This window comes from Petromyzon marinus, unplaced genomic scaffold, assembly GCF_048934315.1.
Source record: "Petromyzon marinus isolate PM22_M1 ecotype Great Lakes invasive population unplaced genomic scaffold, UKy_Petmar_22M1.pri1.0 PM_Scaffold_276, whole genome shotgun sequence".
Classification (NCBI taxonomy): domain Eukaryota; kingdom Metazoa; phylum Chordata; class Hyperoartia; order Petromyzontiformes; family Petromyzontidae; genus Petromyzon; species Petromyzon marinus.
In genome coordinates, this window is record NW_027423253.1 from 36,018 (window position 1) to 51,584 (window position 15,567).

Sequence of the window (15,567 nt, forward strand, 5' to 3'; positions counted from 1 at the left end):
ACACGATGGGAGATCTTTGTCTTTGTCTCTACACGATGTGAGATCTTTGTCTTTGTGTCTACACGATGGGAGATCTTTGTCTTTGTCTCTATACGTTGGGAGATCTTTGTCTTTGTCTCTACACGTTGTGAGATCTTTGTCTGTGTCTCTACACGATGTGAGATCTTTGTCTTTGTGTCTACACGATGGGAGATCTTTGTCTTTGTGTCTACACGTTGGGAGATCTTTGTCTTTGTCTCTACACGTTGGGAGATCTTTGTCTTTGTCTCTACACGATGGGAGATCTTTGTCTTTGTCTCTACACGTTGTGAGATCTTTGTCTTTGTCTCTACACGTTGGGAGATCTTTGTCTTTGTCTCTACACATTGTGAGATCTTTTTCTTTGTGTCTACACGTTGTGAGATCTTTGTCTTTGTGTCTACATGATGTGAGATCTTTGTCTTTGTGTCTACACGTTGTGAGATCTTTGTCTTTGTGTCTACACGATGTGAGATCTTTGTCTTTGTGTCTACAGGTTGTGAGATCTTTGTCTTTGTGTCTACACGTTGTGAGATCTTTGTCTTTGTGTCTACACGTTGTGAGATCTTTGTCTTTGTGTCTACACGATGGGAGATCTTTGTCTTTGTGTCTACACGTTGGGAGATCTTTGTCTTTGTCTCTACACGATGGGAGATCTTTGTTTTTGTGTCTACACGTTGTGAGATCTTTGTCTTTGTGTCTACACGATGGGAGATCTTTGTCTTTGTGTCTACACGTTGTGAGATCTTTGTCTTTGTGTCTACACGATGTGAGATCTTTGTCTTTGTCTCTACACGATGGGAGATATTTGTCTTTGTCTCTACACGATGGGAGATCTTTGTCTTTGTGTCTACACGTTGTGAGATCTTTGTCTTTGTCTCTACACGATGGGAGATCTTTGTCTTTGTCTCTACACGTTGGGAGATCTTTGTCTTTGTGTCTACACGATGTGAGATCTTTGTCTTTGTCTCTACACGTTGTGAGATCTTTGTCTTTGTCTCTACACGATGGGAGATCTTTGTCTTTGTGACTACACGTTGTGAGATCTTTGTCTTTGTGTCTACACGTTGGGAGATCTTTGTCTTTGTCTCTACACGTTGGGAGATCTTTGTCTTTGTGACTACACGTTGTGAGATCTTTGTCTTTGTCTCTACACGTTGGGAGATCTTTGTCTTTGTGTCTACACGTTGGGAGATCTTTGTCTTTGTGTCTACACATTGTGAGATATTTGTCTTTGTGTCTACACGTTGTGATATCTTTGTCTTTGTGTCTACACGTTGGGAGATCTTTGTCTTTGTGTCTACACGTTGGGAGATCTTTGTCTTTGTGTCTACACATTGGGAGATCTTTGTCTTTGTCTCTACACGTTGGGAGATCTTTGTCTTTGTCTCTACACGATGGGAGATCTTTGTCTTTGTCTCTACACGTTGGGAGATCTTTGTCTTTGTGTCTACACGATGGGAGATCTTTGTCTTTGTGTCTACACGATGGGAGATCTTTGTTTTTGTGTCTACACGATGGGAGATCTTTGTCTTTGTGTCTACACGATGGGAGATCTTTGTCTCTGTCTCTACACGTTGTGAGATCTTTGTCTTTGTGTCTACACGTTGTGAGATCTTTGTCTTTGTGTCTACACGTTGTGAGATCTTTGTCTTTGTGTCTACACGATGGAAGATCTTTGTCTTTGTGTCTACACGTTGGGAGATCTTTGTCTTTGTCTCTACACGATGGGAGATCTTTGTTTTTGTGTCTACACGTTGTGAGATCTTTGTCTTTGTGTCTACACGATGGGAGATCTTTGTCTTTGTGTCTACACGTTGTGAGATCTTTGTCTTGGTCTCTACACGTTGTGAGATCTTTGTCTTTGTCTCTACACGTTGTGAGATCTTTGTCTTTGTGTCTACACGATGGGAGATCTTTGTCTTTGTGTCTACACGATGTGAGATCTTTGTCTTTGTGTCTACACGTTGGGAGATCTTTGTCTTTGTGTCTACACGTTGTGAGATCTTTGTCTTTGTGTCTACACGTTGGGAGATCTTTGTCTTTGTGTCTACACGATGGGAGATCTTTGTCTTTGTCTCTACACGTTGGGAGATCTTTGTCTTTGTGTCTACACGTTGTGAGATCTTTGTCTTTGTGTCTACACGTTGTGAGATCTTTGTCTTTGTGTCTACACGATGGGAGATCTTTGTCTTTGTCTCTACACGTTGTGAGATCTTTGTCTTTGTCTCTACACGTTGGGAGATCTTTGTCTTTGTCTCTACACATTGTGAGATCTTTGTCTTTGTGTCTACACGTTGTGAGATCTTTGTCTTTGTGTCTACATGATGTGAGATCTTTGTCTTTGTGTCTACACGTTGTGAGATCTTTGTCTTTGTGTCTACACGATGTGAGATCTTTGTATTTGTGTCTACAGGTTGTGAGATCTTTGTCTTTGTGTCTACACGTTGTGAGATCTTTGTCTTTGTGTCTACACGTTGTGAGATCTTTGTCTTTGTGTCTACACGATGGGAGATCTTTGTCTTTGTGTCTACACGTTGGGAGATCTTTGTCTTTGTCTCTACACGATGGGAGATCTTTGTTTTTGTGTCTACACGTTGTGAGATCTTTGTCTTTGTGTCTACACGATGGGAGATCTTTGTCTTTGTGTCTACACGTTGTGAGATCTTTGTCTTTGTGTCTACACGATGTGAGATCTTTGTCTTTGTCTCTACACGATGGGAGATCTTTGTCTTTGTCTCTACACGATGGGAGATCTTTGTCTTTGTGTCTACACGTTGTGAGATCTTTGTCTTTGTCTCTACACGATGGGAGATCTTTGTCTTTGTGACTACACGTTGTGAGATCTTTGTCTTTGTGTCTACACGTTGGGAGATCTTTGTCTTTGTCTCTACACGTTGGGAGATCTTTGTCTTTGTGACTACACGTTGTGAGATCTTTGTCTTTGTCTCTACACGTTGGGAGATCTTTGTCTTTGTGTCTACACGTTGGGAGATCTTTGTCTTTGTGTCTACACATTGTGAGATATTTGTCTTTGTGTCTACACGTTGTGATATCTTTGTCTTTGTGTCTACACGATGGGAGATCTTTGTCTTTGTGTCTACACGATGGGAGATCTTTGTCTTTGTGTCTACACGATGTGAGATCTTTGTCTTTGTGTCTACACGTTGGGAGATCTTTGTCTTTGTGTCTACACGTTGTGAGATCTTTGTCTTTGTGTCTACACGTTGGGAGATCTTTGTCTTTGTGTCTACACAATGGGAGATCTTTGTCTTTGTCTCTACACGTTGGGAGATCTTTGTCTTTGTGTCTACACGTTGTGAGATCTTTGTCTTTGTGTCTACACGTTGTGAGATCTTTGTCTTTGTGTCTACACGATGGGAGATCTTTGTCTTTGTCTCTACACGTTGTGAGATCTTTGTCTTTGTCTCTACACGTTGGGAGATCTTTGTCTTTGTCTCTACACATTGTGAGATCTTTGTCTTTGTGTCTACACGTTGTGAGATCTTTGTCTTTGTGTCTACATGATGTGAGATCTTTGTCTTTGTGTCTATACGTTGTGAGATCTTTGTCTTTGTGTCTACACGATGTGAGATCTTTGTCTTTGTGTCTACAAGTTGTGAGATCTTTGTCTTTGTGTCTACACGTTGCGAGATCTTTGTCTTTGTGTCTACACGTTGTGAGATCTTTGTCTTTGTGTCTACACGATGGGAGATCTTTGTCTTTGTGTCTACACGTTGGGAGATCTTTGTCTTTGTCTCTACACGATGGGAGATCTTTGTTTTTGTGTCTACACGTTGTGAGATCTTTGTCTTTGTGTCTACACGATGGGAGATCTTTGTCTTTGTGTCTACACGTTGTGAGATCTTTGTCTTTGTGTCTACACGATGTGAGGTCTTTGTCTCTACACGATGGGAGATCTTTGTCTTTGTCTCTACACGATGGGAGATCTTTGTCTTTGTGTCTACACGTTGTGAGATCTTCGTCTTTGTCTCTACACGATGGGAGATCTTTGTCTTTGTCTCTACACGTTGGGAGATCTTTGTCTTTGTGTCTACACAATGTGAGATCTTTGTTTTTGTCTCTACACGTTGTGAGATCTTTGTCTTTGTCTCTACACGATGGGAGATCTTTGTCTTTGTGACTACACGTTGTGAGATCTTTGTCTTTGTGTCTACACGTTGGGAGATCTTTGTCTTTGTCTCTACACGTTGGGAGATCTTTGTCTTTGTGACTACACGTTGTGAGATCTTTGTCTTTGTCTCTACACGTTGGGAGATATTTGTCTTTGTGTCTACACGTTGGGAGATCTTTGTCTTTGTGTCTACACATTGTGAGATATTTGTCTTTGTGTCTACACGTTGTGATATCTTTGTCTTTGTGTCTACACGTTGGGAGATCTTTGTCTTTGTCTCTACACATTGTGAGATCTTTGTCTTTGTGTCTACACGTTGTGAGATCTTTGTCTTTGTGTCTACATGATGTGAGATCTTTGTCTTTGTGTCTACACGTTGTGAGATCTTTGTCTTTGTGTCTACACGATGTGAGATCTTTGTCTTTGTGTCTACACGATGGGAGATCTTTGTCTTTGTGTCTACACGTTGGGAGATCTTTGTCTTTGTCTCTACACGATGGGAGATCTTTGTTTTTGTGTCTACACGTTGTGAGATCTTTGTCTTTGTGTCTACACGATGGGAGATCTTTGTCTTTGTGTCTACACGTTGGGAGATCTTTGTCTTTGTCTCTACACGATGGGAGATCTTTGTTTTTGTGTCTACACGTTGTGAGATCTTTGTCTTTGTGTCTACACGATGGGAGATCTTTGTCTTTGTGTCTACACGTTGTGAGATCTTTGTCTTTGTCTCTACACGTTGTGAGATCTTTGTCTTTGTCTCTACACGTTGTGAGATCTTTGTCTTTGTGTCTACACGATGGGAGATCTTTGTCTTTGTGTCTACACGATGTGAGATCTTTGTCTTTGTGTCTACACGTTGGGAGATCTTTGTCTTTGTGTCTACACGTTGTGAGATCTTTGTCTTTGTGTCTACACGTTGGGAGATCTTTGTCTTTGTGTCTACACGATGGGAGATCTTTGTCTTTGTCTCTACACGTTGGGAGATCTTTGTCTTTGTGTCTACACGTTGTGAGATCTTTGTCTTTGTGTCTACACGTTGTGAGATCTTTGTCTTTGTGTCTACACGTTGTGAGATCTTTGTCTTTGTGTCTACACGTTGGGAGATCTTTGTCTTTGTGTCTACACGTTGTGAGATCTTTGTCTTTGTGTCTACACGTTGTGAGATCTTTGTCTTTGTGTCTACACGATGGGAGATCTTTGTCTTTGTGTCTACACGTTGGGAGATCTTTGTCTTTGTCTCTACACGATGGGAGATCTTTGTTTTTGTGTCTACACGTTGTGAGATCTTTGTCTTTGTGTCTACACGATGGGAGATCTTTGTCTTTGTGTCTACACGTTGTGAGATCTTTGTCTTTGTCTCTACACGTTGTGAGATCTTTGTCTTTGTCTCTACACGTTGTGAGATCTTTGTCTTTGTGTCTACACGATGGGAGATCTTTGTCTTTGTGTCTACACGATGTGAGATCTTTGTCTTTGTGTCTACACGTTGGGAGATCTTTGTCTTTGTGTCTACACGTTGTGAGATCTTTGTCTTTGTGTCTACACGTTGGGAGATCTTTGTCTTTGTGTCTACACGATGGGAGATCTTTGTCTTTGTCTCTACACGTTGGGAGATCTTTGTCTTTGTGTCTACACGTTGTGAGATCTTTGTCTTTGTGTCTACACGTTGTGAGATCTTTGTCTTTGTGTCTACACGATGGGAGATCTTTGTCTTTGTGTCTACACGATGTGAGATCTTTGTCTTTGTGTCTACACGATGGGAGATCTTTGTCTTTGTGTCTACACATTGGGAGATCTTTGTCTTTGTCTCTACACGATGGGAGATCTTTGTCTTTGTGTCTACACGTTGTGAGATCTTTGTCTTTGTCTCTACACGATGGGAGATATTTGTCTTTGTGTCTACACGATGGGAGATCTTTGTCTTTGTGTCTACACGTTGGGAGATCTTTGTCTTTGTGTCTACACATTGGGAGATCTTTGTCTTTGTCTCTACACGATGGGAGATCTTTGTCTTTGTGTCTACACGTTGTGAGATCTTTGTCTTTGTGTCTACACGTTGTGAGATCTTTGTCTTTGTGTCTACACGTTGGGAGATCTTTGTCTTTGTCTCTACACGTTGTGAGATCTTTTTCTTTGTGTCTACACATTGTGAGATCTTTGTCTTTGTGTCTACACGTTGTGAGATCTTTGTCTTTGTGTCTACACGATGTGAGATCTTTGTCTTTGTCTCTACACGTTGTGAGATCTTTGTCTTTGTGTCTACACGATGTGAGATCTTTGTCTTTGTGTCTACACGTTGTGAGATCTTTGTCTTTGTCTCTACACGTTGTGAGATATTTGTCTTTGTCTCTACACGTTGGGAGATCTTTGTCTTTGTCTCTACACGATGGGAGATCTTTGTCTTTGTCTCTACACGATGGGAGATCTTTGTCTTTGTGTCTACACGATGGGAGATCTTTGTCTTTGTCTCTACACGTTGTGAGATCTTTGTCTTTGTGTCTACACGATGGGAGATCTTTGTCTTTGTGTCTACACGTTGTGAGATCTTTGTCTTTGTCTCTACACGATGTGAAATCTTTGTCTTTGTGTCTACACGATGGGAGATCTTTGTCTTTGTGTCTACACGTTGTGAGATCTTTGTCTTTGTCTCTACACGATGGGAGATCTTTGTCTTTGTCTCTACACGATGTGAGATCTTTGTCTTTGTGTCTACACGATGGGAGATCTTTGTCTTTGTCTCTATACGTTGGGAGATCTTTGTCTTTGTCTCTACACGTTGTGAGATCTTTGTCTGTGTCTCTACACGATGTGAGATCTTTGTCTTTGTGTCTACACGATGGGAGATCTTTGTCTTTGTGTCTACACGTTGGGAGATCTTTGTCTTTGTCTCTACACGTTGGGAGATCTTTGTCTTTGTCTCTACACGATGGGAGATCTGTGTCTTTGTCTCTACACGTTGTGAGATCTTTGTCTTTGTCTCTACACGTTGGGAGATCTTTGTCTTTGTCTCTACACATTGTGAGATCTTTGTCTTTGTGTCTACACGTTGTGAGATCTTTGTCTTTGTGTCTACATGATGTGAGATCTTTGTCTTTGTGTCTACACGTTGTGAGATCTTTGTCTTTGTGTCTACACGATGTGAGATCTTTGTCTTTGTGTCTACAGGTTGTGAGATCTTTGTCTTTGTGTCTACACGTTGTGAGATCTTTGTCTTTGTGTCTACACGTTGTGAGATCTTTGTCTTTGTGTCTACACGATGGGAGATCTTTGTCTTTGTGTCTACACGTTGGGAGATCTTTGTCTTTGTCTCTACACGATGGGAGATCTTTGTTTTTGTGTCTACACGTTGTGAGATCTTTGTCTTTGTGTCTACACGATGGGAGATCTTTGTCTTTGTGTCTACACGTTGTGAGATCTTTGTCTTTGTGTCTACACGATGTGAGATCTTTGTCTTTGTCTCTACACGATGGGAGATCTTTGTCTTTGTCTCTACACGATGGGAGATCTTTGTCTTTGTGTCTACACGTTGTGAGATCTTTGTCTTTGTCTCTACACGATGGGAGATCTTTGTCTTTGTCTCTACACGTTGGGAGATCTTTGTCTTTGTGTCTACACGATGTGAGATCTTTGTCTTTGTCTCTACACGTTGTGAGATCTTTGTCTTTGTCTCTACACGATGGGAGATCTTTGTCTTTGTGACTACACGTTGTGAGATCTTTGTCTTTGTGTCTACACGTTGGGAGATCTTTGTCTTTGTCTCTACACGTTGGGAGATCTTTGTCTTTGTGACTATACGTTGTGAGATCTTTGTCTTTGTCTCTACACGTTGGGAGATCTTTGTCTTTGTGTCTACACGTTGGGAGATATTTGTCTTTGTGTCTACACATTGTGAGATATTTGTCTTTGTGTCTACACGTTGTGATATCTTTGTCTTTGTGTCTACACGTTGGGAGATCTTTGTCTTTGTCTCTACACATTGTGAGATCTTTGTCTTTGTGTCTACACGTTGTGAGATCTTTGTCTTTGTGTCTACATGATGTGAGATCTTTGTCTTTGTGTCTACACGTTGTGAGATCTTTGTCTTTGTGTCTACACGATGTGAGATCTTTGTCTTTGTGTCTACAGGTTGTGAGATCTTTGTCTTTGTGTCTACACGTTGTGAGATCTTTGTCTTTGTGTCTACACGTTGTGAGATCTTTGTCTTTGTGTCTACACGATGGGAGATCTTTGTCTTTGTGTCTACACGTTGGGAGATCTTTGTCTTTGTCTCTACACGATGGGAGATCTTTGTTTTTGTGTCTACACGTTGTGAGATCTTTGTCTTTGTGTCTACACGATGGGAGATCTTTGTCTTTGTGTCTACACGTTGTGAGATCTTTGTCTTTGTGTCTACACGATGTGAGATCTTTGTCTTTGTCTCTACACGATGGGAGATCTTTGTCTTTGTCTCTACACGATGGGAGATCTTTGTCTTTGTGTCTACACGTTGTGAGATCTTTGTCTTTGTCTCTACACGATGGGAGATCTTTGTCTTTGTCTCTACACGTTGGGAGATCTTTGTCTTTGTGTCTACACGATGTGAGATCTTTGTCTTTGTCTCTACACGTTGTGAGATCTTTGTCTTTGTCTCTACACGATGGGAGATCTTTGTCTTTGTGACTACACGTTGTGAGATCTTTGTCTTTGTGTCTACACGTTGGGAGATCTTTGTCTTTGTCTCTACACGTTGGGAGATCTTTGTCTTTGTGACTACACGTTGTGAGATCTTTGTCTTTGTGTCTACACGATGGGAGATCTTTGTCTTTGTGTCTACACGTTGTGAGATCTTTGTCTTTGTCTCTACACGTTGTGAGATATTTGTCTTTGTCTCTACACGTTGGGAGATCTTTGTCTTTGTCTCTACACGATGGGAGATCTTTGTCTTTGTCTCTACACGATGGGAGATCTTTGTCTTTGTGTCTACACGATGGGAGATCTTTGTCTTTGTCTCTACACGTTGTGAGATCTTTGTCTTTGTGTCTACACGATGAGAGATCTTTGTCTTTGTGTCTACACGTTGTGAGATCTTTGTCTTTTTCTCTACACGATGTGAAATCTTTGTCTTTGTGTCTACACGATGGGAGATCTTTGTCTTTGTGTCTACACGTTGTGAGATCTTTGTCTTTGTCTCTACACGATGGGAGATCTTTGTCTTTGTCTCTACACGATGTGAGATCTTTGTCTTTGTGTCTACACGATGGGAGATCTTTGTCTTTGTCTCTATACGTTGGGAGATCTTTGTCTTTGTCTCTACACGTTGTGAGATCTTTGTCTGTGTCTCTACACGATGTGAGATCTTTGTCTTTGTGTCTACACGATGGGAGATCTTTGTCTTTGTGTCTACACGTTGGGAGATCTTTGTCTTTGTCTCTACACGTTGGGAGATCTTTGTCTATGTCTCTACACGATGGGAGATCTTTGTCTTTGTCTCTACACGTTGTGAGATCTTTGTCTTTGTCTCTACACGTTGGGAGATCTTTGTCTTTGTCTCTACACATTGTGAGATCTTTGTCTTTGTGTCTACACGTTGTGAGATCTTTGTCTTTGTGTCTACATGATGTGAGATCTTTGTCTTTGTGTCTACACGTTGTGAGATCTTTGTCTTTGTGTCTACACGATGTGAGATCTTTGTCTTTGTGTCTACAGGTTGTGAGATCTTTGTCTTTGTGTCTACACGTTGTGAGATCTTTGTCTTTGTGTCTACACGTTGTGAGATCTTTGTCTTTGTGTCTACACGATGGGAGATCTTTGTCTTTGTGTCTACACGTTGGGAGATCTTTGTCTTTGTCTCTACACGATGGGAGATCTTTGTTTTTGTGTCTACACGTTGTGAGATCTTTGTCTTTGTGTCTACACGGTGGGAGATCTTTGTCTTTGTGTCTACACGTTGTGAGATCTTTGTCTTTGTGTCTACACGATGTGAGATCTTTGTCTTTGTCTCTACACGATGGGAGATCTTTGTCTTTGTCTCTACACGATGGGAGATCTTTGTCTTTGTGTCTACACGTTGTGAGATCTTTGTCTTTGTCTCTACACGATGGGAGATCTTTGTCTTTGTCTCTACACGTTGGGAGATCTTTGTATTTGTGTCTACACGATGTGAGATCTTTGTCTTTGTCTCTACACGTTGTGAGATCTTTGTCTTTGTCTCTACACGATGGGAGATCTTTGTCTTTGTGACTACACGTTGTGAGATCTTTGTCTTTGTGTCTACACGTTGGGAGATCTTTGTCTTTGTCTCTACACGTTGGGAGATCTTTGTCTTTGTGACTACACGTTGTGAGATCTTTGTCTTTGTCTCTACACGTTGGGAGATCTTTGTCTTTGTGTCTACACGTTGGGAGATCTTTGTCTTTGTGTCTACACATTGTGAGATATTTGTCTTTGTGTCTACACGTTGTGATATCTTTGTCTTTGTGTCTACACGTTGGGAGATCTTTGTCTTTGTCTCTACACATTGTGAGATCTTTGTCTTTGTGTCTACACGTTGTGAGATCTTTGTCTTTGTGTCTACATGATGTGAGATCTTTGTCTTTGTGTCTACACGTTGTGAGATCTTTGTCTTTGTGTCTACACGATGTGAGATCTTTGTCTTTGTGTCTACACGTTGTGCGATCTTTGTCTTTGTGTCTACACGTTGTGAGATCTTTGTCTTTGTGTCTACACGTTGTGAGATCTTTGTCTTTGTGTCTACACGATGGGAGATCTTTGTCTTTGTGTCTACACGTTGGGAGATCTTTGTCTTTGTCTCTACACGATGGGAGATCTTTGTTTTTGTGTCTACACGTTGTGAGATCTTTGTCTTTGTGTCTACACGATGGGAGATCTTTGTCTTTGTGTCTACACGTTGTGAGATCTTTGTCTTTGTGTCTACACGATGTGAGATCTTTGTCTTTGTCTCTACACGATGGGAGATCTTTGTCTTTGTCTCTACACGATGGGAGATCTTTGTCTTTGTGTCTACACGTTGTGAGATCTTTGTATTTGTCTCTACACGATGGGAGATCTTTGTCTTTGTCTCTACACGTTGGGAGATCTTTGTCTTTGTGTCTACACGATGTGAGATCTTTGTCTTTGTCTCTACACGTTGTGAGATCTTTGTCTTTGTCTCTACACGATGGGAGATCTTTGTCTTTGTGACTACACGTTGTGAGATCTTTGTCTTTGTGTCTACACGTTGGGAGATCTTTGTCTTTGTCTCTACACGTTGGGAGATCTTTGTCTTTGTGACTACACGTTGTGAGATCTTTGTCTCTACACGTTGGGAGATCTTTGTCTTTGTGTCTACACGTTGTGAGATCTTTGTCTTTGTGTCTACACGTTGGGAGATCTTTGTCTTTGTCTCTACACGTTGGGAGATCTTTGTCTTTGTGTCTACACGTTGTGAGATCTTTGTCTTTGTGTCTACACGTTGTGAGATCTTTGTCTTTGTGTCTACACGTTGTGAGATCTTTGTCTTTGTGTCTACACGATGGGAGATCTTTGTCTTTGTCTCTACACGATGGGAGATCTTTGTCTTTGTGTCTACACGATGGGAGATCTTTGTCTTTGTGTCTACACGTTGTGAGATCTTTGTCTTTGTGTCTACACGTTGTGAGATCTTTGTCTTTGTGTCTACACGTTGGGAGATCTTTGTCTTTGTGTCTACACGTTGGGAGCTCTTTGTCTCTGACGAGGGAACTGGCCATGTCGCCTGCCATCTCTACCGTCGATGCAGCCCAGCGATTGTAGACGGAAGGGACGCCCGATGCCAACCGGACCGAGGCTGCGTCCGTGATGAACGCCGTGAGATACATGACAGCCGACAGGGCATCCAGACACAGGACCTGCATGAGCCACACACACACACACAATAAATATCCCTCCCTGTAGCCTTTAACAGACTGTTTGGGCAAGTGCTGTTAGGGGCCGTCCATAAATGACGTCACGCACCTAGGGGTGGAGGGGGGGGGGTCAGATATTTGTGACGGGGAGGGGGTGGGGGTGAGAAATGTGACGTCACATCAAAATGCGCAACTTTAAATAAATATAGACAACACGTTCTACTTATTTAAATAGACTTTTTTAAATAAATATTTTATCCTACAACATCAGAGTGCAGCGCCACATTAAATACGCACTACAATGACAAATAGTTTAAAGCGATTTGAAGCATGTTTTATTTTTGGGGGGCGGGGCGGGCAGAGCTTTGTGACGTCATATTTGAGGGGGGTGGGAGGTCTGACTTTTTGTGACGCGGTGTGACTAGGGAGGGAGGGGGCTGTAAAAAATCGTCCAAAATCGCGTGACGTCATCAACTACCTCGCCTGGTATACAGGAGGTCGTGGGTTTGAGCCCGACCCTGACGCCTGCTGCTGTATATTTACTTTCAAACACACACGTGCGCATGAGCACACACACATAAACACGCCCTGCGGGAGGCTGTGACTCACAGAGGATCGCTCCACTGAACAAAGTAGTGACGTGCTTCAGTTTGCCGGTACGAGTTCGCAAAGTCGATGTTAAAAATAATGCCATGGATGCTGGTTCATCAGTGAGGGTTTTCATAAGTGTGGGTGTTCATATGTGCGGGTGTTCATATGTGCGGGTGGTGTTCGTAAGTGTGGGTGGTGTGCGTAAGTGTGGGTGGTGTGCGTAAGTGCGGGTGTTCTTAAGTGCGAGTGGTGTTCGTAAGTGCAGGAATTCGTAAGTGCGGATGTTCGTAAGCGCGGGTGTTCATTAGCATGGGTGTTCGTGAGCGCGGGTGGGTGTTTTCTTAAGCAAGCGTGTTCATAAGTGAGGGTGTTCGTAAGTGTGGGTGGTGTTCGTAAGCGTGAATGTTGTTCGTAAGTGCAGGAATTCGTAGGTGCGGATGTTCGTAAGCGCGGGTGTTCATTAGCATGGGTGTTTGTAAGCATGGGTGGTGTTCGTAAGTGTGAATGTTGTTCGTAAGTGCGAGTGGTGTTCGTAAGCGTGAATGTTGTTCGTAAGTGCGAATGTTGTTCGTAAGTGTGAATGTTGTTCGTAAGTGTGAATGTTGTTCGTAAGTGCGAATGTTGTTCGTAAGTGCGAGTGGTGTTCGTAAGTGTGAATGTTGTTCGTAAGTGCGAATGTTGTTCGTAAGTGCGGGTGGCGTTGTTCGCAAGTCGAGGACCAGCGTGTAACTCACAAACAGCGGCCAGGGCACGCTGAGGCAGTGCACGGGCAAGGCGAGCGACTGGTAGGCAACGAGCAGTAGCGTCATGACCCAGCAGAAGACGGTCACGAACATCACCCACTTGTAGGCGGCGAAGAGCCAATAGGGGGTGGAGGCGACGAGGGACCATGCCAGCAACCCGCACAGCTGGACGAAAGCGGTGGACAAACAACACAAAAGTTTTTCCTCCCACCGTTCTATAGGCTGTAACAGACTATCCATAATAGAGGTTTTTTTTTTTGCATTAGATCGTGTGTGTATATATACACATACAGAAATGTCGTTAAACCTGCCACCATCCGACACGGCCAATTAGTAAGGTTTGTCACGTAAGAGAAGCATGCCAATTAGTTCTGAGTCCGGCACCAACCGGCGTGTTGGAGAGTAAACCCACGACATTACAATTCGAGGACGAGGTTTCGCCGGCAATAACTGTGTCGAGTGTCGGCGGGTTTAACGACGCATGAACATGTACGCGATCTAACCCCAAAACGACCTCTATTAGGATAACATTGCTTCGGAAAGCCTATGTGTCAATCTGTAAAAGACTGTTGTTGGGGGCAAGTGTTGTTAGCGAGCCCCTACGAAGACAAAGAACTACGTACTCATATGAGGTGGCTGAGTCGACCTAGGAAAGGCCTATGACGGGTTCAGATTATTGTCACTGGTTGTTAGTGGCCATGAGCAGCGAATCGGTTCGCCCGGTTAGTAGCACACCGCTACACTTACTACTCTGATTTTTTTACAACAACAACAACTGCCATTCCCCACTAGTTGGAGGTGACATCAACACAGCAGCTGTGCCAAGCTATGCGCACTTTAAGGCCACGTGAAGTGTCGAACGACCATTGGCAGGAGGTCACGGGACAGACCCAGCAGGTGCCATAGGTTGATCAAATGCACCCAGCTGTGCCCCCTACTGTGCCACCAACTTGCTGTGCTTTAGCCACACGGCGCTCCGCTCGTTGTTGTGAGCGTCGCTCCTCTGCCCTCCATTATTGTTGGAGGGCGACTGCCTCCAACTGCCCAGTAGCAGCGTCCTTCACGAGCCTCCTCCGTAGAGGCCGATCTTGACACCGCTGGTACCAGTTTTCGGCAAGTCCGCTTAGCTCCGCGCCTTCCCGTACCGCATCAGCTCCATCCTCTCTCCAGCCCGTGCAATGCCCGTTTAGCCCACATCTATCTGCCCACCACTACTGGCTCCACTCCTATACCCACACACACACGCACTCACTTTTACACGCTCGGTCCCATACACACGCGCATGCATCCACTTACTCACTCGCACACACACACAAACACAAGCACAGGTGAAAAAAAAACTCTCACCAATTCGCCCAGAGCAATTGTGCCGAAGAGTGAACGTAGGTAGGAGGAGTTCAGACTCGGAAAGAACACGGAGCCTGCACCCTGCTGCTCAGTCCGAGTGCTGCCGACGCCATTGTTGTCGACCATTTTTGTTTCAACCTTCCTGAAAAAACAGACGCAAGTCTCCCCCTTTCAAAGTGGGTTGAACACAATGAACGCAGATAATAACAAAAGTAATAATAATAATGTATAAAGAGCCCTTGGGCAATTGTTTTCAGGGAGCTGGTGTTTAAAGGCATCGGTGTGGCTCCCCTCTCGTTTGTAGCACCACAGAGAGTGGGTGGTTTATTCCACTATTTCCCATGGCAAAACCTGAACATACAGTAGACTATTCGTTGGTTCTTTCGGTAAAGTCCTTTCACCTGAAGAAGGCCACTTGTGTTGTGGCCGAAACGTCGTGAGAATTTTACTGTTTTGTTTTATTATTTTATTCTCACTCTACGTGACTTTACCGAAAGAACCAAAGAAGACGAATCCTTGCAGTCACGAAAGCTTTAAATCGAAATTTAAACAGTAGACTATTCTTTGGGTCTTTCAGTAAAGTCACGTAGATAGGTTCAAATTAATAAACATAAAATAAACAAAAAGCTACGACGTTTCGATCACAACGCAAGCGATCGCCACTTATCCCCCCCCACCCTCCGCGTAGGCTGTGTATTAATCCAAGACAAGAATCCAAGTCTCGGGCGAAGCCGCGTAGTAAAGCTAGTCTAACCTAAAAAAGGGATTTTTTGTCTATCTGTCTGTCTGTCCGTATGTCCGTCTGTCTGGCTGTCTGCGTACGCGCGCTTGCGAAGGATTTGGCTCGCGAACCGCGGGGTTTACGTGAATT

The 15,567-nt window shown here is 43.2% G+C and overlaps 1 protein-coding gene and 1 long non-coding RNA gene across 2 annotated transcripts in view; one reads left to right on the forward strand and one right to left on the reverse strand.

Moving 5' to 3' along the window:
• LOC116956148 (plasmolipin-like) overlaps positions 1–15,567 on the reverse strand; it is a 39,304-nt gene that overhangs the window by 19,774 nt on the left and 3,963 nt on the right. Inside the window, exons 2-4 of the mRNA XM_032977627.2 lie at positions 14,697–14,838; positions 13,341–13,514; positions 11,899–12,018 (exon numbers count right to left, since the gene is read on the reverse strand). Of these exons, the coding sequence (XP_032833518.1) occupies positions 11,899–12,018; positions 13,341–13,514; positions 14,697–14,822 (420 nt within the window). The 5' untranslated portion in view covers positions 14,823–14,838. The remainder of the gene's footprint in view (positions 1–11,898; positions 12,019–13,340; positions 13,515–14,696; positions 14,839–15,567) is intronic.
• The window catches only part of LOC142923085 (uncharacterized), a 54,808-nt gene that overhangs the window by 17,929 nt on the left and 21,312 nt on the right, over positions 1–15,567 (forward strand). The gene's annotated exons all lie outside the window — the stretch shown is intronic.